General features: G+C 37.0%; 3 protein-coding genes, 1 non-coding gene and 2 pseudogenes across 4 annotated transcripts; 2 read left to right on the top strand and 4 right to left on the bottom strand.

Moving 5' to 3' along the window:
- The first annotated feature begins 1,783 nt into the window (after positions 1-1,783).
- On the top strand, positions 1,784-3,455 carry LOC103324003 (uncharacterized; annotated as a pseudogene).
- A 1,960-nt stretch (positions 3,456-5,415) lies between these two features.
- LOC148921445 (uncharacterized) lies at positions 5,416-7,718 on the top strand (annotated as a pseudogene).
- A 515-nt stretch (positions 7,719-8,233) lies between these two features.
- LOC103323003 (K-stimulated pyrophosphate-energized sodium pump protein) lies at positions 8,234-13,040 on the bottom strand. The gene is made up of 11 exons (XM_008224960.3): positions 12,651-13,040; positions 12,251-12,335; positions 11,505-11,701; positions 10,700-10,782; positions 10,029-10,074; positions 9,871-9,927; positions 9,667-9,721; positions 9,488-9,588; positions 9,330-9,393; positions 9,095-9,228; positions 8,234-8,593 (listed from the first exon to the last, which is right to left on the bottom strand). Exons 1-11 carry the CDS (start codon positions 12,717-12,719, stop codon positions 8,423-8,425), a joined length of 1,062 nt encoding a protein of 353 aa, XP_008223182.1. The 5' UTR covers positions 12,720-13,040; the 3' UTR covers positions 8,234-8,422.
- LOC148921444 (small nucleolar RNA U19) lies at positions 10,404-10,513 on the bottom strand. Its single transcript, XR_016123407.1, has one exon. It is a non-coding gene; the product is annotated as a small nucleolar RNA U19 (small nucleolar RNA).
- A 1,130-nt stretch (positions 13,041-14,170) lies between the features above and the next one.
- LOC103323019 (ACT domain-containing protein ACR9-like) lies at positions 14,171-17,432 on the bottom strand. Its single transcript, XM_008224980.3, has 6 exons — positions 17,151-17,432; positions 16,729-16,947; positions 16,521-16,626; positions 15,539-15,890; positions 14,724-15,008; positions 14,171-14,480 (listed from the first exon to the last, which is right to left on the bottom strand). Exons 1-6 carry the CDS (start codon positions 17,302-17,304, stop codon positions 14,334-14,336), a joined length of 1,263 nt encoding a protein of 420 aa, XP_008223202.1. The 5' UTR covers positions 17,305-17,432; the 3' UTR covers positions 14,171-14,333.
- A 3,344-nt stretch (positions 17,433-20,776) lies between these two features.
- Positions 20,777-21,332, bottom strand: LOC103323029 (histone H4). Its single transcript, XM_008224991.3, has one exon. The coding sequence runs from the start codon at positions 21,249-21,251 to the stop codon at positions 20,940-20,942; it is 312 nt and encodes a 103-aa protein (XP_008223213.1). The 5' UTR covers positions 21,252-21,332; the 3' UTR covers positions 20,777-20,939.
- Between the last annotated feature and the right edge of the window lie 357 nt (positions 21,333-21,689).

Here is a 21,689-nt window from a genome sequence, read left to right as displayed (position 1 = left end):
CGTGGCGAGTAATGGTTGGGGGGTCCTCTTTTTTATATTAAAAAATAGTATAGCCGCATGGCGATACTCAGTTTTTAGAGTTTTTGAAAAATATAGCCTTCCGGCCATACGATTTTCACAGTGGGCTGCTCTGTGTTTTGTTCATCAAAAATATAGCCGTGCGGCTATACAAGAATTTTTTTCCTAATTTTTTTTTTAAAAAAAATAGTATAGCAGGGAAGTGTTACTGATTGTTTTTATTTAAATTGTCCTTAATAAATAGTATAGACGAGCGGCTGTAGTCTTTTACATATGTATGCATATATATATATATGTTGTTACGTATTTTCAGCAATACATTCGTGTTCTATACACGTGTCATGTTTTCTTTAAAAAGCAAACATACAATACTTGTATTGTACATATACGTATGTATTTCTAATGTTTTATACACATTTTGTACAAAATTTTCAGTAAGACACACAAAATTCACGTATTATACAAATAATTTTCACATATTATTGAATAAGAATAACATATGTTATAAAAATTATATTAAAATATCATATAGTGGAAGATTAATATCTACTTTGGATATGTTGCAAATTAATATCTATAATGTACAAACTGATGCAACTAGGAGGGTATGCCATGATTTTTAATTAATATCTATAATCTACTTTTAATTAAGTATAGCCGGGTGCTATACCACAATTTTTTTATATAAAAAACAGTATAATAATATTTTATTTAGTATGTGTAAATACCAACGGTTTGGTTTGGTTAAACTGTGGTTTTCAATATCTAGCATTGAGCCTCTCTCTTAAAACATTCTTGTATCCGCCAATGACTCGCTTGTATGATGGTGGTCTTTTGGGATTTGTAGTGACAATAATTTGATGGTGGGGGAGGTTGATTAGGTGGAGGCTAAGTTGTGGAAACGAACTATTGTTTTTGGATATGTTGAAATTGGTGAAAATTGTGAAAATATCAAATTGATTTTTTTCAAAATTATAACTAAACTTTGAATCCATTTTACTTTTACCGCTAAATGCAAATTAGTTTTTTTGAAAATGAAAACAAATAATTATCCAAAAATAGGGCACAAATTTTTTTGAGTGCCAATATGGCCTAACATAAGGACATATTTTTGCAACTCTCTCTTCCACTTTAAAAAAAAATTAAATAAAAAAAATCCAAATAGTAACACCGATTAAGAAGAAAAAGAAGGAAAGAAAAAAAAATAAAAAGAAGAGAGAATTTTATTAACAAAAAAAAGTCGTGCAGCTATAATAATAAAAGTAGTACAGCCAACACATGGTGAAATGGATGCTAGCCGCCAGGCGGGTCCACTCTTTTTTATGTTTTATAAATAGTATAACCGAGCGGCTATACGGGGATATTTTTATAATAAAATAATAACCGACCGACTATACTACAGTTTGTATTATTTAAAAATCGTATTACTGCGCGCTAAACGATTTTTGCTATACTAGTTTTGAAAGGGCGCTACTAGCCAGGCGGGTCCTTTTTTTAATAAATTATAAACGCGGGTTTTTCAATAATAAAAATAGTATGGTCCCAAATTCAGCTGGGTTAAAACAATAAGATAATATAAACCCTTTTTTTTCCCTCTCTCACACAATATAAAATACAAAGCCCTAGGAACAAACCCTAAATCCTTAACCAATAAGATAATCATTTACATCCTAAATTAGAAAAAGGAAAGTTTTTGTGGAATTCTAACACGGATGGCTTTCTCGAGGAAACCGGTTGGAGGGAGGTTTGAGCGCCCTTTTACTAGATGCTGAAGATGATGATACGGACTACAACTGCCACTTCTTCTTCTTCTTATTGCTGGAGCAGCAGAGGTATGAATTGCACTTTTCTCGTTTTCGTCACCAATTACTTTGCTTTCTTTCATTCTCAACCTTCGAAACCGATCAAATCTACGAACCCAACTAGAGCAGCCAAAAAGAGACTTACCCAAAATCACAAATGTTGAGGATGCTTTCAATGTGTTGGAATGCTTCAAATGCGCCCTCTGCCTTCTGTTGTCCGTTTCAAGAAATCGTCAAGGCAAAATTGAAACATTACTCGGCCGTTTATTTTAACCAAATGGGTGTGTCGAGAATTGGAATAGTTTATACCCTAAGATTCCATAAATTGTTAGTCATCTAAACCAAACGTTTAGTTTATCTGTATTGGGAAAATTCTTCAAACTTGGTCTTGAACCAGATGTCTTACCTTCACCACTCAATAACGGCTTTCTTCTTAAAAATGGCGGAGGCGGCTGGAATTTTCAACAAAATATGAGGGGAGGTAATTGTCCCAATGTGGTTACTTTTGGCACAATAATAAAGTGCTTTTGCTGACAGGTAACAATAGGTTAAATTGCTTACAATGGAGGAAAGCTTGAGCCTACCTAGTTGTCTATAACACAAAACAGTCTTTGTAAGGATAAACTTAAACCTTTTCAGAAATGATGTGCAAGGGTATTTCCAGATGTCATTACCTATACATCCTCTGGAGTTTGCAAATTAGGTGAGTGGAAAGAACACAAGGTTGTTGAATAAATGGTGATAAAAACATCTTTCCATGTGTGCAAGTATCTTGGTAGACACCTTTGTAAGGAGAGGATGGTCTTGGAAGCAGAAGGTGTGGTAGAAATGATGATTCAAAGAGGTATTGAACTGATACGGTTACTAAATCTTATGGATGGTTACTGTTTGCGAGGAGAAATGAGCAAGGCTAGAAAGTTTGTAAACAATAGCAAGGGAGATGGTTATGTTGTTATCATTGATAAATGGATATTAAGCATACATGCCATGAGGCCTCGGGAAAATTAGAAATCGTTACTTATAACACTCTTGTTGACAGTTTCTGCAAAGAGGGGAAATAGGTTGCAAACAGTTGTTCCAGAGATGCAAGCTTGTGGTCAACTTCCAGATGTTCTTAGCTATTCACCCCTACTGGATGGCCTGTGTAAAAACCAACAAATTTCTACTTAAATCATTAACTGTTTAAAGAGATGGAAGGCAAGAAGTTGGATGCAGATATTGTGATTTAAATTTTATTAGGTTTTGTGTGAAAAAATTGATCTGCAAGGGAACTCTTTTGTGGTTTATCAAAAGGGTTCAACCAAATAAGGACATATAACATAATGATTAAACTGTATTGGGGGCCGAACAAGTGAAGCAGAAAAGCTGCTTACGAAATGGAAGAGAAAGGTTGTTTCCAGATGGTTGGACTACCGTAATTATTAGGGTTTATATAACAATGAGACAGTAAGGACGATGGAACACACAAATGGTGGAGAAGGGTTTCTCTGCAGATGCCCACACAAAATTGATAATTGACTATTGTGTAAAGATAAAGTAGATCCTGCATTGTTGCCATTGACAAAAAGAGAATTATGAACTTAATTTGCCTCAGTTAAAATTGAACAATCTTCTGACCATCCCAATAAACATTAGCTCTTCCACCTCTGGCAACCATGGATGTGTTATACTGTTATCTCTTAATCCTCTTGACAATGTTGAGTAGTAGATATAACACTGATAATCCGTAACATCTTTGAAACAATTGGCTTGTGTTTTTGTGCAGGTCTTTTTAAGTTTCTTTCACACAAACATTAATTGACTGACTCTCATGTTTTTGTTATTTTGCGGTAAAGACTTGGTTATATAAAGACATCACTGGGGTATATCCTTGATCATGGTAGAGAAATTTCAATGTTGCCTTTTAAGGTTGTTAAATTTATTAGAGAGAACAGGGTATTTGGACTGATATAATCAGATTTTTCAGCTGACCAAATCTGCAGCGGCAAAAACCAAAGCCTTTGTTAAGGGGCCTTCTACAACCTCTTTCAATTTTTTTGATTTGTAATAATTTTGTGAAGACTCGTGAGAGCAACGTTCAGAAATTCTAGCATGTGCTTGCAGCTTGTGAAATGCAAATTTATATGATAGTTCTTGTAATGGGGGGAAAACATATTATCTCTAATAATTAAGGAAAATCCTCCCAACAATCTCTTCAAAATGCCTCCCTGGCAGAGCGTTGATTGTTTTTTTCAAAACAAAAAGAAAAGGCTTTTTTTGGTCTTAAACTTGTACAAATTAGTTTTTTTGAAAATGAAAACAAATAATTTGGCACAAATTTTTTTGAGTATTGATTGCATAGTTTTGCAACTCTCTCTTTCACTAAAAAAATAAAAAATAAAAAATTGTTTAAGAAGAAAAATTGCTATAAATATAAAAAATAAAAATAAAATAAAAAAGTTGCAGGTATAAATATAAAAGTTTACAGCCGTGCTATACTGTGTTTGAAAAAAAAATTTAACGGCTATACTATTTAAATGGCGACATGGACGCTACCCTCTAGGCGGGTCCTCCTTTTTTATGTTTTATAAATAGTATAGCCGAGGGGCTGTACGCGGATATTTTTATAATAAAATAGTTTGCCCGTTTATACTATGGTTTCTACATATAGCTTCTATTTGGATTTAAAATCTGAAGAGAAAAAAAAAAAAAAAATCACAGACCGAAGGCAAATCATTATGAACCATATTAGTCATCCTACCAATTCCTATAAAAACCCGTTATATTACAAACACTTGACAACATTGACTAAACTAAAAACCATCAAGGCTTTCTCTCATTCAGCCACATTCAAGTAAGTTTAATTTTGATTTTGAATGGAAGGAATAGCTGCAACGCGTTTGCACTTGTATTTGCTTTGGTGATTATGTCGTTTTTGGCTATGGCGCAACACATTCATTGAGGGTTCAGATATGTCATTCTCTTGAAGACTCCTGCAGCTTCCTTAAGGATGATGAGGTTTGAACTCTTTAGCAAAAATTACTAGTAATTAACAATACTGATGTTGGCAATGTTGTCTAATAATAATCCATGATGTATTTTTATACGACTGCAAATCTTCAATTGGAGATCGTAACGGAAAGGCACACTAAACTCCCAAGCTCACAGATTAAACAAAAAATTCAAAGAAATTGGCTCCATTCCCTTGAGGCATTGCCTCCACCGTAGCACTTGGAGTTCTTAGAGGTTTTCCTGGGAGTCATGCTGTCTTTTGATGTCTTGGAAGAACTAGCAAACCAACTCTTGAATTTTCAATCTAAACACCTGATGACTGCCTATTTGATTGCACTCTTCAAGCCCATATCTTATATCCTCTTCCTTTTCTACTTGTTCATTAAATATAATACAACCACTTTAGAGAAATTAAACTGTTGGAATCAATGAAATACACACTGCAAAACTCAAGGAATAATAGGAAGCAACAACAATTTATATCAGTAAAAAAATGAAACTTGAAGGGGCATTAAATAGGGGGGAAAATCTCTTTTATTTCTTATTTTTTAGTTTGGGGTGTATTTATAAGATAACTGACAATTTAAAATTAAATGAACTTAACACTAAACGATGAGGTACGGAATTTTTTAAATCCAAGTTTAGAAAAAGGAAAGTTTTTGTGGAATTCATGATAACACGGACTTGAGCTTTCTCGAGGAAACCAGTTGGAGGGAGGTTTGAGCGCCCTTTTACTCAGAGATGCTGAAGATGATGATACGGACTACAACTGCTGCTACTTCTTCTTCTTCTTATTGCTGGAGCAGCAGAGGTATGAATTGTCTTCACTCTAACTCCACTTTTCTCGTTTTCGTCACCAATTACTTTGCTTTCTTTCATTCTCAACCTTCGAAACCGATCAAATCTACAAGAACCCAAGTAGAGCAGCCAAAAAGAGACTTACCCAAAATCACAAATGTTGAGGATGCTTTCAATGTGTTCGATAGAATGCTTCAAATGCGCCCTCTGCCTTCTGTTGTCCGTTTCAATGAAATCTTGGGTCAAGTTGCAAAATTGAAACATTACTCGGCCGTCATCTCATTGTGTAACCAAATGGGTGTGTCGAGAATTGGACATGATGTTTATACCCTAACGATTCTCATAAATTGTTATTGTCATCTAAACCAAATGCGGTTTAGTTTATCTGTATTGGGAAAATTCGTCAAACTTGGTCTTGAACCAGATGTCTGTACCTTCACCACTCTAATCAACGGCTTTCTTCTTGAGAATAGAGTGGATCGGAGGCGGCTGGAATTTTCAACAAAATGATGAGGGGAGGTAATTGTCAGCCTAATGTGGTTACTTTTGGCACAATAATAAAGGGCTTTTGCATGACAGGTAACAATAGGCCTGCTATTCAATTGCTTACGAAGATGGAGGAAGGAGCTTGCAAGCCTAACCTAGTTGTCTATAACACAATCATCGACAGTCTTTGTAAGGATAAACTAGTTGATGATGCATTAAACCTCTTCTCAGAAATGATGTGCAAGGGTATTGCTCCAGATGTCATTACCTATACATCCTTGATTCATGGAGTTTGCAAATTAGGTGAGTGGAAAGAAGTTGTACAAGGTTGTTGAATGAAATGGTGAGTAAAAACATCTTTCCAAATGTGTGCACGTTCAATATCTTGGTAGACACACTTTGTAAGGAGAGGATGGTCTTGGAAGCAGAAGGTGTGGTAGAAATGATGATTCAAAGAGGTATTGAACCTGATACGGTTACGTACAATTCTCTTATGGATGGTTACTGTTTGCGAGGAGAAATGAGCAAGGCTAGAAAAGTTTGTAAACTAATGCTTAGCAAGGGATCGATGGTTGATGTTATTTAGTTACAACACATTGATAAATGGATATTGTAAGCATAAGATGATGGATGATGCCATGACGCTACTTCGGGAAATGACTTGTAAGGGACTGGTTCCAGATATCGTTACTTATAACACTCTTGTTGACAGTTGTTGCAAAGAGGGGAAATTAGGTGATGCACAACAGTTGTTCTCAGAGATGCAAGCTTGTGGTCAACTTCCAGATGTTCAAACTTATGCTATTCTACTGGATGGCCTGTGTAAAAACCAACAAATTTCTACAGCAATCCAACTGTTTAAAGAGATGGAAGGCAAGAAGTTGGATGCAGATATTGTGATTTACAACTATTCTTATTGAAGGTTTGTGCATAGCTGAAAAAATTGAATCTGCAAGGGAACTCTTTTGTGGTTTATCATCAAGAGGGCTTCAACCAAATGTAAGGACATATAACATAATGATTAATGGACTCTGTATTGGGGGCCGAACAAGTGAAGCAGAAAAGCTGCTTATCGAAATGGAAGAGAAAGGTTGTTCTCCAGATGATTGTTGGACCTACAACGTAATTATTCGAGGGTTTATCAATAACAATGAGACAGTAAGGACGATGGAACTTATTCAACAAATGGTGGAGAAGGGTTTCTCTGCAGATGCTTCATGGACTACAAAATTGATAATTGATCTATTGTGTAAAGATAAAGTAGATCCTGCATTGTTGCCATTGATGCAAAAAGAGAATTATGAACTTAATTTGCCTCAGTTAAAGTTGAACAGATCTTCTGACCATCCCAATAAACATTGAAGCTCTTCCACCTCTGGCAACCATGGATGTGTTATATCTGTTATCTCTTAATCCATCATGTGACAATGTTGAGTAGTAGATATAACTTTACTGATAATCGTAACATCTTTGAAACAATTGGCTTGTGTTTTTGTACGCAGGTCTTTTTTAAGTTTCTTTCACACAAACATTGTGCAATTGACTGACTCTGCATGTTTTTGTTATTTTGCGGTATACAGACTTGGTTATATAAAGACATCACTGGGGTATATCCTGTGATCATGGTAGAGAAATTTCAATGTTGCTCTTTTAAGGTTGTTAAATTTATTAGAGAGAAGCAGGGTATTTGGACTGATATAATCAGATTTTTCAGCTGACCAAGACTCTGCAGTTTCGGCAAAAACCAACCAGCCTTTGATTAAGGGGCCTTCTACAACCTCTTTCAATTTAAACAGGGCTTCTTGGGACCAACAGCATGAGCAGAACTCATTTGATAACACTCAGCCAAATGTTGTGGTCTCATTTTGAATTGATTAATCATCTTTGCACCGAAACGAGAAGTTCGAGTTTTATTCGTTAAACCTTTAGATTATCTAAACTTTTATCTTAATTGTACTATATATGTAATTTGAAAAGATTTTAGATGACCTATCAGTTGTTAAGGATTAATGTCAAGGGAAACTACATTTTGTTTATAATGGAAAGTTCTCACACAAGGATATTCTGCAAGGGTAGCAAATAGAAGCAAACAATACAAATATTGAGAAAATCTAAATGAAGGCTAAATGAGAAAAACATTAAACCAAAATAATTGTGAAATCTAATTTATGAGAAACAATATTTGATTCCATATCCGTCGAACTAAAACAGACGAGGGCAAAAACCGAGCAAAATCACTTATACAGCACACATCAAACAACTTTGAGTTTTGGTCTTGGGGGTTTTCAGTCTATACAGGAGGCTACGTCTTTCGAAACTCTCAGCATTTAAAACTTCGGCTTCCTCAGCTTCTCCAAACTTGAATAGATTAATCCTAACAGAGAATACAATACTGCCTTTATGCAATCCATTATGAAATTCCAACAAGAAGAGGGCCAGTACCATGGATACAACAGTCGGAAGAACAGGCTTATAAGATGCCGCGGATATCTCCCAACCTGCATCACAAATAAAAGTTATGTTCCCACACTTGCTAAACAAAATGCGTAACCCTATAATCCATCTGAAGCCACGATAACGAAGGATTCTCTAAAAGCATCATGTAAGGTCCTATACTTTTATTCTATCTCTAGGTTTAGAACTTACAGTCATAAAATTATCTCATGATTTTACCGAAAAGGTTTAGATCTATTATCATGGATCTTTCAGGTCATCAATAAAGGTCTCCACTTTGCTCACATTCAACAACAGATGGGAGGATTTGCGATAACATAGTAGGTTTAGATACTTAAAAAGGAAAACAGCACGTATATAGTGTGTTAGAACTTAGCATAAGCTTATCAAGGATGAAAGATGTATGCAAAGAACTGAAGATTACTAGTATAACCTATATCTCTTGGTAAAGCAAAATACTTGAGCTTACTGCCAAAGCAGACAAACAAAATGCAGCAAGATATCCAGTTTTAACAGAAAACTGTGATAGAGAAAAATATACTCACGGGAAAAAGCAAATCTAATGCATCCCAGGCAGCATGACGAACAGCTCTTGTGGGGTACATTGGACCACCAGGAGAAGTGAAACTATACAAACAAGCCTTTAATCTTGTACTTGTGGCCATTCTCAGATCCATTCCTGTTAAATTAATAATACATTAACTAGAATAGATAGCGACCATAATACCAGGTTCACATGATGCCTTAAATCTTAAACCTAGAAATTGGTTAGAATATTACCCTGGAGAAGTTTTATGTGCGACAGATAGTGCAGCAATACTGGCTCCACCTTCAGTTTTTGAAGCTGACCAGTAAAGTAAATATAAACCTCATTCAATGCAGTGTGAGAACAAAAACTCAACAAAAGTACTTACAGCACAGAGTGTTTCAAAATTTACCTGATCTGCAAGTTCAATAACAAAGAAGTCTTCTGCACCACCAACCAGAAAAGCATTTGGAAAAAGAGGAAATTGCCTTAAGAAGCTCCCGAGTTTGTCAACTGCATGAATCAACACATTACTGGAGAATTTAAAATTTCTTGATTCAGGGGCTGAAGATGCATTACCAGAAAACCCACCTGAGTTATAAAAAAATATAAACCTCGAAAGTAAAAGAAATAGATCTCGCTGGACCTGAGAATTAATGAAGAATTCTAAAGTTAATTTTAAATTCCAATGCAAATTATTTTGGCTCCTCAATCAATCTCATGGCTAGAATGACAGTTATCCACATCAAGTAAAAAGTTCCTTGTAAAAGTTTAAAAAAAGCATGAACTCCTGACCTGTACAGGGATTTTATTCAACCGTTTGGGCTCCAAAGCAACATCTTCAAGAAGATACTGAAATACAATGTGGGGTAAAACAACACAAAAATGTAATGAATATTTCGTAAAGTTCTTCAACAAAAACATATAAATGTCATCTTTATGAGGGCTCATACACGAAAGAGGGATTGAAATCGCCTTGTATTTGATTGAGTATCAATCCTGAAAATATGCAGAGAGTACCATTAAAAAGTTTGTTAAGCCAAATGGAGAATAATTTATATATTTTGTGCTAGCACAAATTAAACCTAGTAACTTTTTTTTCGGTTACAATCAAATCTAGTAACTTTGAAAAGGAAGAAAAAGAACAAATTTGATTATCCAAATATGCTATTTGTTATTATATATATGGAATAGGAGCAGCCAGAAGACGAATGCTTAATGTTGGACAACAATGGGAACTAAGCAAATAGAACGTTAAAAAGGTCCCAAAAAATCTTTTTGATGCTGGTTTTTTTCCCCCAAAAGGAAAAACAAAAAGGTTACATAGAGAATGTGCGAGGCTGCTTGGAGGACAATTGATGAGAAAGAGAGAGAGTCCTCTCAAAAGGCCTCGCTCACAAAACACTGAATTAATATCTGCCTCCTAACTAAGCCATATATGAAATCCAAAGCAATTCATAAGGCTACTCAAAGAGGCAGTAATTAAACATAAAATCACAAAACAAATATCATCCACAGAGACCAGAGACCAACACATGTTCAAACCCAATTTGTATCTTTTTGCTTCTGCCATGTAATTCCAATCAACCATTAACAACCAATGAGCATAAACTAGTATCCATACCAGAAAACATTTGTTGCACCTTCAATAAGAGCAGATGAGTAACGAAGAAGAACTTCAGAGTTGTCAAGTTGAACTTCAAACAGCTGCCCAAAAAAATAGAAGACTTACTCTTCGGCATCGCAGGGACTTAATTCAGGAAAAAGAGTAAAGAAGGAACAGTCAACTTCAAGCTCTCAATGATTTGAAATTCAGATTTTGTTGTTGTTCTAACTATAACAAATAACTAGGCTCCACATTTCTACATGCAAAGCAATTCACCATCTGTAAACTCTCCCAAATGATATATGAATACTACCTAGGAAAGTATGCAAACCCGAATTTCATTCGTTGAATGTCTGAAAACCAACTGTCATCCATTTTGAAAAGCAATTTGTATATTAAGGTTGTCGACAAATTTCCAGATCATGTTCAATGGGTTTGACAAATTGTCAAAGCCGTTCTGCTGTATCCACCTGATTTATAGGTGAAAGTTCCAACAGGTAAGATCCCCCATAAATGAACAGATGACAATATAACTTATTACTTTGAAAGTCAGGCTGACCATATATATACTCCAGGAAAATAGTAGTCTAGTGCCTAGGCTGAGGCAAAAGGCACTTTTTGCAAGATCATAGCTGACCATAAATAAACAGGCTTCAAATACTAGATTTTTTCTAATTTTTTCAAGAGATAAAAAAGACCAGACATTTGGACAATATGATTTTTTTCCAAAACAAATCACCAAGTAGACGCAATTATGCTCCCAGAAGGGCAACTTGAAAAATAGAATGGAAAAGATCAATACACTGGATGCATGTTTACATACCCATTTGTGGAATAACAAAGCAAAAATATGAGATGCAAATGACTGGCTCCATAGTTGGACAATCAAATCAAGGATGCGTTTTCCACTCGCAGGCACCTGAACATAATGGTCAGTGAGCACATCATAAAAGCATAGCTGACCATCCATGCTATCCTCTGCAGGAGAAATTGCATCTTCTTCCCTGCTGAGAATCATATCTGACACACAATTTGAATACCAAAAATGAGAACACCACTCGTAAAGTGAATTGGGGAAAGTAGTGAACAGATTTCCACAACATACAAATCACACTGCAGTAAAGCGATGAATGGTCAATATGCCTGTGGGCCACCTTTAGTCCCACCCATCACATATGGGGTAGTAATAGTAGTGCACACTAATTTGGCACATATTTCCGAGGTATGGAAGTAAAGTAACCATGTTCTTCTAGCATTCTTATCATTTTTAAGCTGACAAATAAATGATTCTCAGCCAATACCAAGTATTATCACTGGCAGTTGCATTATGACCCTTAAACACCATTAATATGTTACTAAAATAAATGCCATCTTAATCATATACTCGAATTGTTCAACCATACTCTAAAATACAATCCAATTATAGCAGTATCACAATAAGAGCAAACAATTTTGGATGTCAACATACAAAGTTTTACTCAACATGAAAATAGACTTCCCAACTTTCCATCAAACACAGGTGACCGCTAATTCAGAAAACGGACAAGTCTATGGACAATTTCGACTTACCTTTGGCTCGCTCATCGATCTCTAAAGCTATGTCAGCAAACAACTCCTGCAACAAGTTGCGCCGCTGTGTCGGAGAAGCTAGCGCCTACAACAACACATTAAACGCGCATAAATCTGACGGCAATGAAATTATAAACTCCAGCATCCAAATTAAGCGCTCTCTACAAGCAAACCAGCTATCTACACAATGCCAAATCAAGCATTTCCATCATTACAATAGAAACTTGCGCATGAAAGATTTTCCGTTTGCTTGCCGAGAAAAAAAAAATCATAAAAAAGACCCAAAAAAATTCAACCATAAAAGGAACTCAATAATTAGAAATTCGATGTATTCATTTCATTTCGTCATTTAGTGTCCTAGATTTTCTCAGTAACCAAACGGGAAACGAAGAGTTAATACCCGCTGGAGCTTCTTCTCGATTTCTAGAGTGACGGCATCGAGATAGGCAGAGCTTCGAGGCGTTGACATTCTGATAGGGAGTTCAATCTCCAAGAGAATAGCAATAGCATTACAGTTACAGAGAGAAAAACCCTTACTCTGATTGATCCAATCCAAACACGGCCTTAACCGAAACCGATACGGTTCTCGGCTTCTTCGTCTTGAATTATTGCAATGGATTGAAAATGAAAGCCTCTGTCGACAACAGGTGCTGGTGAAACAGTAAGCTGTTTTGGTCTTTACCTATGAATTAATTTAAAAGTATAAATAGTATATATTAAAATAATAAAAGGGGATTGAATTGAAAGTTGGGGGTACTCTTGATGGCGTGACAGAGAAGCAAAATGTGGTGGACGGGTGGAGCCGAAGGAGGGACTCTGTATGGTAACGGAGGTAGAGCGGTGGACAGTACGGATTTACTACACGTTGAATTGCGCCACGTCACTTTTGCTTTTATCATAAGCACGTCGTCCGACCAAAAAAAGAGCACGGCGAATTTTTTATCAAAACTTTAGTGCCTAATTTGGGTGCATAACAGGGAGTATATCCTCTTCAACCGACTTGATTAGAGTCATATCTTTTTAACTTCATGTATTTACAGTTTACTTGTCTAAGCAGTATGATGAAATCAAAGAATTAATACAAAAGACTAATCATTAAAAGCATATAATTGATTTGCTTACACGCAAGTGAAATAATGACTGTAAATTATTAAGCGATGGGTCACGTGAGTAATTGCAGTTGGTGAAACTTATAATCTTAAAAGACTTGTAGTATATGATCTTAACCATTTGAGTAATGTTGCCACCGTGATGATGACCATGCTTACATTTTAATTCTTAGCGTCTTCATAATTATTATAGGAAGTGAATTTCTGATGCAGTTGCAATCAGCAATGTTTTTTCCTGTCAAATACCAAATTATACTTGTTGTATTTATCTTCTAATTTGGTTGGTCTTATTCTCAATTTGTATGATATCTTATTAAACCGAATAACGTCCACGCAAAGTGGGACATGTTAGGTTAGCCTTTCTTGTGGACAGACATTAAGCAAATGATCCTATCATGAATCTAGTTTATCCTCTGGAGGTTGACTATGAGATCCGCATTGGCCAAATCTATTATTCAAACCAACTTTATTCTTTATTTTTTATTTTCAGAAACAAAGTGCACAATATGATACTCATATGAATGAATGACATCAGAAGATTTTGTGAACAGTTAGCCTATATTAACATCATCTCACCTTCATATATTAGACATCAAAGAGGACTTCACATGTTTCTCATGGTTTCCAAATTATAGGTCAAGGCTTCTTAAATTAATTAGGGAAACAATACGTTTGATTTCTTTTATACCTCATTTGCCCTAATGACCAAGTCAAGTTTCGGACCCAAAAAAGAAAAAAAAACCAAGTAAAAGTTTATCAGAACAATATGATTCACATCTGAAACCGGAATTTGCATGCTTATGGCCAAGACTGAAAACTGAAATGCATCAAAGGCATTCACAATAATGATTCAACACATCAATATATACGGGTCATACATAATTTTATGCCCAAAATGCACTAGGGGAGAGAGGAAAGCTCATAAATACAGTAAGACTCAGATTCTTGGTAGATAGATGATAAATATACCTACTTCACCAGCCCATCAATGTTCTTCTAACTCTATCTACAATCTGATTCTTAGCTACCATATTTGATAATTGAAATTTGTGGTTCTCTTCCAACAAAAACCTATAAACCTCCCATTCACGATCTGATGCTGAGACCCTTCCAATTTCAGCCTGAAAGACAAGACAACAAACTATTAAAACTGCTGCAAAATTTGATTTGGTAATTCAAAATTAAGCCAACCACTGCACTTTGTTACTTGAAAAAAAAAGGTAAATCACAATAAATTTCCCGTTCAACACTTGAGCTAAATCAGAATGCATGGCATGGCATCTCATCCTGTCTTATCCTACTAGAGTACTTTCAGAGTTTGAAATGTGTGTGTGCATTTTTTAATCACTTCTGCATTTCCTTACCGAGAAAATGCAAATCCCGAGTGTTTTTAAAGCCAATGTAACATCGTAGAAAACTCGTGGTCGTCCCTTTCCAGATAGCTCCACTGGATTAGCAACCAACAGTTCATTATCTGGCCCTCGGTTTGCAATGATAACGCGTAAGGGGTGAAGCATCTCCACCTTCAAACACAAACACAGTGCACTCTGCTTATCAGGATCCACAAACTTTTTCCCATCCTTCTGCTGGATGAAAAGGTCTAAATCACGATAGCCTTTTACTTTTGGAGAAAATCTACCGTAAGATATCTGAACAAGAAGAGATGGCAAACAATTTACATTAGGAAACTGCAAACATATTGCCAATCATGAGAAGTTGACAAGTATAATGCATATCTTTATATGGAGTTCATGGAGGAAAAGAATGAATTTGAACCCCCATTATAAGTGTGGGAAAATCGTATTAGATCCATCACCAAGTTGTATTTCACCAAAAAGCAAGCAACTATCAATAGATACCATCAGTTGATCATCCCCTTCTTAAAGTTTTTACTTATTTATTTCTTTGCTGAGAACAATAACCTTACAGACAGCTGCAGTTTATTTTTACATTTATCACCCTTCTTCTTGGGGCTGAGGTTGGAGCCCAATGCCATCCCCATGTAGGGAAACCTGTAAACTAGGAGTAGGGGAACCAGCAAACCGCATTCATCTCATTGGCTGGGGGGCCATTCCCATTCCAGGACAGGTTGACCAAACTAACATGATGAAATAAAACATTGATATTGTCTGGAAAAATAGTGATTTGGGGGGCGGGGGTGGAAGATAAGAATTTCTACCTTGATATTGCAGTCTTTCAAAGTTCTCATAATGTCATACAAGAGACCCTTGTGATCAGCACAGTGGATTTGAAGTAATGTATGAGCTGGGCTCAATGAATTGTCCATTGTCACATTGCTTTCCTTCAATTTTGTCATATCCGGACTGAGAGCTTGAGAGAGGGTTTCTTTATCCAATAACGCACACGTAAATAGCTCTTCAGCTACCACAGGAGAAAGGGAAGGGATGCCACGGTGGGATTCATACACAGGATCTGCCAACTGAAGTTCGCAGCTGATACATGACTCACCCAATACATCATGCAATTGTTTTAATGTCTCATCTTGGCGTTCTTTCGTGTGTAGAAGGTCCCTGAAATGAGTAGTAGCGCATCTCAATTATTAATTTCATCAGGATTCCATCTTAACTAACTTCTAAACGTTGATAAAATCATGAAATTGCCAAGAAAAAACAATAAAACATGGACAATAATTCAGATGAGATGCAGTTGTTCCTAGTCTACGTGGTTTGCTCCATGGCATGTTTGATCTTTTTCCCAATCTCTCAGGGAGGGCATGCTTGTAAAAATAATTAAAAGAAAAAACCGCAGTTCCCATTTTATTACCTCAAGATAAACTAAGCTATATAAGCCTTTGAGTTCATTCATTTAGAACCCATGTAAAAATGAGAAAAGAAAAAACCAAAAAGTAATCACACTGTAATTCTAAAACTCCAAGGCAGCACAAGTCAGTCAAGACCTAATATTAAAGACAAATATAACAAATGTAACATTTATTTTACTTTCTCCAAAGTGGGAAACTTATTGAACTAGACAAATCATGGAACTTGTAGACATCACGTCATCATCTTACGGCTTACAATGCTGTAGAAAACTGGTAAATTCTTTACATAATAAGAACAAAGTAAACAACAATAGAGAAAGTTCTTCAAATTGTCAAAATAAAAAGGAAAAAAAAATATAAGTCCCAAGGTAAAACTCACATGTTATCCGTTATAAAGAAGAGGTCCAAGACCCTGTCATCTGGGGTTGTGGTCACTTTCACACTTTGAATTGAAAGCTCAAGCTCAGAGAGAATTTTTGTAACATCTAAAAGAAACAAAGTTAAGGCAACATTAGATTACAAGTTAGAAGTTAGAACCACCTCAAAATAATTAAGAGACATATAAATGTTACTCTTATTATTATTACCATGCAACAACCCCTTGCGGTCAAGGCATACAAACGTCAATAGATAAACTGCTGAGGATGACGGTCGTGTGGTCTGCTGGAAGAAGTAATACGACACTGTGCATGATGGGCATACAGATTGGAGCTGGTTCTTCAAATTTGACAATCTCACAACTGGTGAGCTTGAATGAGGAAATACCCATAACACTAAGTAGCACCATATCCCATCAGTTGAAAAATCTACACCAAGAAATTCAGAGCAAAAAGAAAAAAAAAACTATGAGTAAAATTCAATCACATTAATTTCCAAATGCAATTAATTATCTCGAAGCCACCAGATTAATCTAAAAAACAAAACCCACATGAAAAAATACTGGAAAATAACAAAAACTAATGATCCTTATAAATGAGCTTGCTTGATTGTTAAATTTGCAGAAAGGTACCAGCTTTCTCAATGTAAAGGCCAAAATCGAGGATTATTCTGCAAATATCGCAGCCGAGGCCGGTCTTGTCCGGGCAATTAACGGTGATGACGCAGGGCTCGCCAGGCCGGTTACCTTTCTGGATCACAACGACGTCGTCGCTCGGCACTCCCATACCGGAAAACGGGAAGGGCGGCCGATCAAAATGGCGCGGTAAAATTACGGGGCAAGAGTTTGGAGGTCACCGGTGGTTCAGGTGCCGCTAAAATTTTAGAGAGATAAATGTGAGGACAAAATATAAGCGGGGAACTTGGGCTTTAATTTTGTCCTTTTGGAAGTTGAGGCTGGTACCATAGAAAACTCCACGTTATCATTTACACGTGGGGCATTGTGGTCGTGGTGTCGGAGCTTTAAGCTGTTCCGCTAGGTAGAAGGTTCTTAAAGCGTTCACATGCTACTAGAAAAGAGTAATGCTACACTTACCATATTTTTATCCCACATTTCTATACCACATGATGTGGTATATCCATATTATATGTCACATCAATTAAATGAATGAAGTATATTTTAATAAATAAAAATAAAAAAACAGAAACTATTATTTTACATGATGTGGTGTGTACACATCACCGCCACATCATGTGGTAGAAAACTGTGGTAAGACTAGTATTATTCACTAGAAAAAAGACACAAATTCATTGGATTATAAATTAAGGAGACTTATAAATAAACCCAAAATGGGTATAGTATTTATAAAGAAGGACAAAATTAAAGTGGTTGGACAATAATGCCCTTATTCATATCTAGATTTTCTAGGGAATCCTTCTACTTCTGCTAGCCGGATGAAACCAAAATGTTTCTTCTTTTCATATGTTGCTTTGTATTGGCCGTTTGGAGCCAAACAGTTTGGCGACTATTCTGCTGGATGGATTCTTCACGTGGTCTTCATGCATTCATCATGTTATCTATGTTGTGTAGCTCTTCATCTCCCAAGCTATTCCAGTATGAGTTGTCACTATCTTCTGCTGTAATATGCTCTGTTATCTGATTATATATTTCGTCAACTAAATATGCTTGATTATTTTCAAGCATGGAAAACTTAAGGATGAGAAGAAAAGAAGAAGCTAAGGATGAGAAGAAGAGTTCTTCTCTATCTGAAACTCTTTATCTCTCTTACTCTCTGAAGTTTCATATGAACTGCACACACTATACAAGCCAACTGACTCACATGATTATTTCAGATTCATATGTACAAACAAACAAAAGCTCTTAAAAGTATGTTCTGATATACCGTTGTTGCTGCTGCTGAAAAAAGGACAAGGCTTCACATGGCCTACTTGCTTTAAGACAAAATCTTCACATGCTGATGGCGAAGGAAAGGGCTGTAGGACTTGCATGTCTCTAAAGCTAAAGATAATGGGCTTTTTTGCCATTTTGAAAAGTTTTTGGGTGTTTTTAAGAGCTGCTTCTTTCTTTTGGGTTTTTTCCTAAATTTCGCTATAAATTATTTCGATAAAAGGATTGTAGTACACAGGAGAGAACCAGGTCGAAAAGAATTAGGCGTGTTCATCTACACATGAGGATACAATTCACATGAAAGATTCAGGCCTGGAAGGTTCAGGTAAATTCATTTACGTATAAAGACAGAATCATCGGTCTAACCATTAGACTACCTTCCTTTTTATGTTATTATTAGAGTAATGTTATATTTATTTTTCTTTTTAAGATCAATCACATTATGTTTGTGCCTAATAAATCACGGTCATAAACTAACTGAAGGGACTTCCTCTCGGCCCTAGCACCTACTCATAAACCAAACGGCTACGTTTCGTTAGACATTTCGCCTTCCGAAAACAAAAGAAATGTTGCAAAGGCGAATCCTTCGGCCTCGCGATCATGTATTATAGGCCGAAGCCGAAGGCCGTAAAGCACGGCCGAAGATATCGTGGTCAAATCGCCACATGGCCTCAGGGTCTCACGCCCCATTTAATGAAGTAATGCCTTTGACTATCGCAGCAAACCCACTAGTCGCAAGAAGTATTTAATGCACAAGGGAAGAGGGGAAGTGACTGAAGTCAGGATTTGGTGATGGAAATCAGAGTGGTTATGCGCAAACATTCTCACAAGTATTCTTACAACTTGAGGTCGGATCACCAACCACCAGACCATGGCATTAAATGCGTTCTCACAGCCAAAGAGGCTGAACCCATGATCAAGGTGGTGGCCGAGATTTACAAGGATTTATAGGGGTCACACCACCATGCTTCACGATCCCAAATGCCGATTTGACTACCCATTTGCCCCGATCAGGCTCCACCACGCAAATCTTTTCAGCCTCGATTGTCCCTCCAGGACTCCCCCTATAAATACTGAGCTCAAGAATACATTCAAATGGTTCAAACACCAAACCAAAAGCATCCCACGGAGCCAATTATATTTTCATGCAATGCACTTTCAATACTTTTATTTGCTTTCCTAGGAATAGTGGTAGATTGTAAGGAAAATCCATTCATCAATATATCATACGACCCTTGATTTTCAAGGCGCCGGAGCACCATCTTTGTTATCATCTCATTCACCTCATATATCATACGATCGTCGCTCTCTGAGTAACGCGCCGGAGCACCGCCTAAAACCCGCCACTAACACCACCACTAAACGGCCTTGTAGCTCGCCGTGAACCTCGACGCCAAGATCAGTTCATCTCTCGCCACAATCGTTTGATCGAGTCGAACTCAAAACAGGCGCATCATTTAATCATCTTGTACCCAAACCTCATCACAATCTCGACGCACAGTAAACCGTGCTGGCACGCCCGCGCACAACCGCACCGCATCCAAAAGGACGTTACATGTTAACGCACATTCCCTCGACCCGGAGCACCAGGCCGTGAGATTTGCGTAGCCAACACATTCACCTTCTTATAAAAATGTCTGTGAGCTATTATTGTCACGGGGTAGGTAGTGATGTGCAAGTGACTCGGTTTTCCCAACTTTTCTAGAGAAATAGGCCTGGCCTTATTTCTGATAAAATTGGGTCAAAAATTTTCAATGCGACAAAACATAATATTTTCCTGTTTGCACATAAACAAATTATTCAAAACACTTTCCAGTCTTTGGCCCATTCCTCAATACAAATTATATGGTATGCATGTTTTTAAAATATTCCGGAGGGAGGGAGAATCGAACTTGAGACTTCATGATCACGGCGTTTCTAAAACATTCACGCGGGAGGAAGAATCGAACACGGTCTCTAAGATTAGATCGTGTATGTCAAACTCAATCAAAGCCCATAAGCATTCGGATGAGAAACGGGGTAGCATCACCAACCACGACATCCCAACAAAATACCAAATGGGTGCCTCAATTGCCCATCACGATGCATTATGAGCTCGACCCAATTCCTAGTTATAAACCCTAATTTGTTTTCAACCAACAAGATTAACCAAAAGCATACAGTTTGAACCAGATTTTCTCACGTCTTCAGATCACTATTGCAAGATTTAAACTTTTAACTTATAGACGAATGTAAGCCCAGACAAAGAGTACGAATATATTTTCGCATCGTTGCCTGAATTTTCTCAGCAACCAAACATGTAGACCAGAAGATAATTGGATACAAATTCACCGCATAACAAAATCACAAGCTTTGCTAACAAATTGAACTTGTATTACTTCAAAATAAGGGTGCAAATTACATCAAAGCTAATTCTTAACCACAAATTACCTAATAAGCTAAGAGATCTAAAGACAAGATCTGAAACCACCCTAAACCTAATATACGCGATACACAGCATGAAAAATTCCCAATCTAACCCCCAAAACCATAGAGGGTCCTTCCCTGCCTCTTCAAAGCATACACCACATCCATGGCGGTCACAGTCTTCCTCCTGGCGTGCTCAGTGTAAGTCACTGCATCACGAATCACATTCTCGAGAAAGATCTTGAGGACGCCTCTGGTCTCCTCGTAGATCAGACCACTGATACGCTTCACACCACCTCTGCGAGCCAGACGACGAATCGCAGGCTTGGTGATGCCCTGGATGTTATCTCTGAGGACCTTACGATGTCGTTTGGCTCCCCCTTTGCCCAAACCCTTACCGCCCTTTCCTCGTCCTGACATTTTCTCGGAAAACTTCGGGAAATTTTGAGTTTCGAAGAAGATGAGATATTAGAGATGATTTGATGGGTTAAACAGAGAAGGGATTTTGGGTATTTATATTGTAGGGAGTTGGGGATTTGGAATTTTGAAAGTCTGGCGGGGTTGATAGTGGCCGTTGGATGTGTATGCTTATCGACTGCTGAGAGAGTCGATCCGCGTGAAACTCTGTAATTGGTTTTCAAGCGTTGATTATGCTTGAATCTACGGTGCCGAGATGTTGAATTTGGTATGGCACGGATTGTGCTTTTTAAGTGAGGGTGAATGAGGTGTTTGGTCTTTTGGCGTAGTTTGGAAGGCCAGCCGAAGGGCGCAAATGGAGTCTGCGAATTTTGAGTTTGAAATTTTTGAGTTTGTTTCGCATGAAAATTTTGGGGAAAACAGGCGCGCAGCATGTGCCTT

This window comes from Prunus mume, linkage group LG1 (assembly GCF_029339155.1).
Source record: "Prunus mume cultivar Tortuosa linkage group LG1, ASM2933915v1, whole genome shotgun sequence".
NCBI lineage: Eukaryota > Viridiplantae > Streptophyta > Magnoliopsida > Rosales > Rosaceae > Prunus > Prunus mume.
This window is presented reverse-complemented; position numbering and strand designations above follow the sequence as displayed.

What these genes read in the sequence shown, in the direction of transcription:
- LOC103323019 (XM_008224980.3), bottom strand. Translation starts at nt 17,304, where the DNA reads ATGGGAGTGCCGAGCGACGACGTCGTTGTGATCCAGAAAGGTAACCGG. An exon ending in TGAAAGACTGCAATATCAAG is followed by an intron (nt 15,009 to 15,538) that starts GTAGAAATTCTT and finishes CTTCTTGTTCAG; the next exon opens with ATATCTTACGGTAGATTTTC. An exon ending in TCGGGATTTGCATTTTCTCG is followed by an intron (nt 14,481 to 14,723) that starts GTAAGGAAATGC and finishes CTTGTCTTTCAG; the next exon opens with GCTGAAATTGGAAGGGTCTC.
- LOC103323029 (XM_008224991.3), bottom strand. Translation starts at nt 21,251, where the DNA reads ATGTCAGGACGAGGAAAGGGCGGTAAGGGTTTGGGCAAAGGGGGAGCC.
- LOC103323003 (XM_008224960.3), bottom strand. Translation starts at nt 12,719, where the DNA reads ATGTCAACGCCTCGAAGCTCTGCCTATCTCGATGCCGTCACTCTAGAA. An exon ending in TCGAGAAGAAGCTCCAGCGG is followed by an intron (nt 12,336 to 12,650) that starts GTATTAACTCTT and finishes GTGTTGTTGTAG; the next exon opens with GCGCTAGCTTCTCCGACACA. An exon ending in TGAATAAAATCCCTGTACAG is followed by an intron (nt 9,722 to 9,870) that starts GTCAGGAGTTCA and finishes ATTAATTCTCAG; the next exon opens with GTCCAGCGAGATCTATTTCT.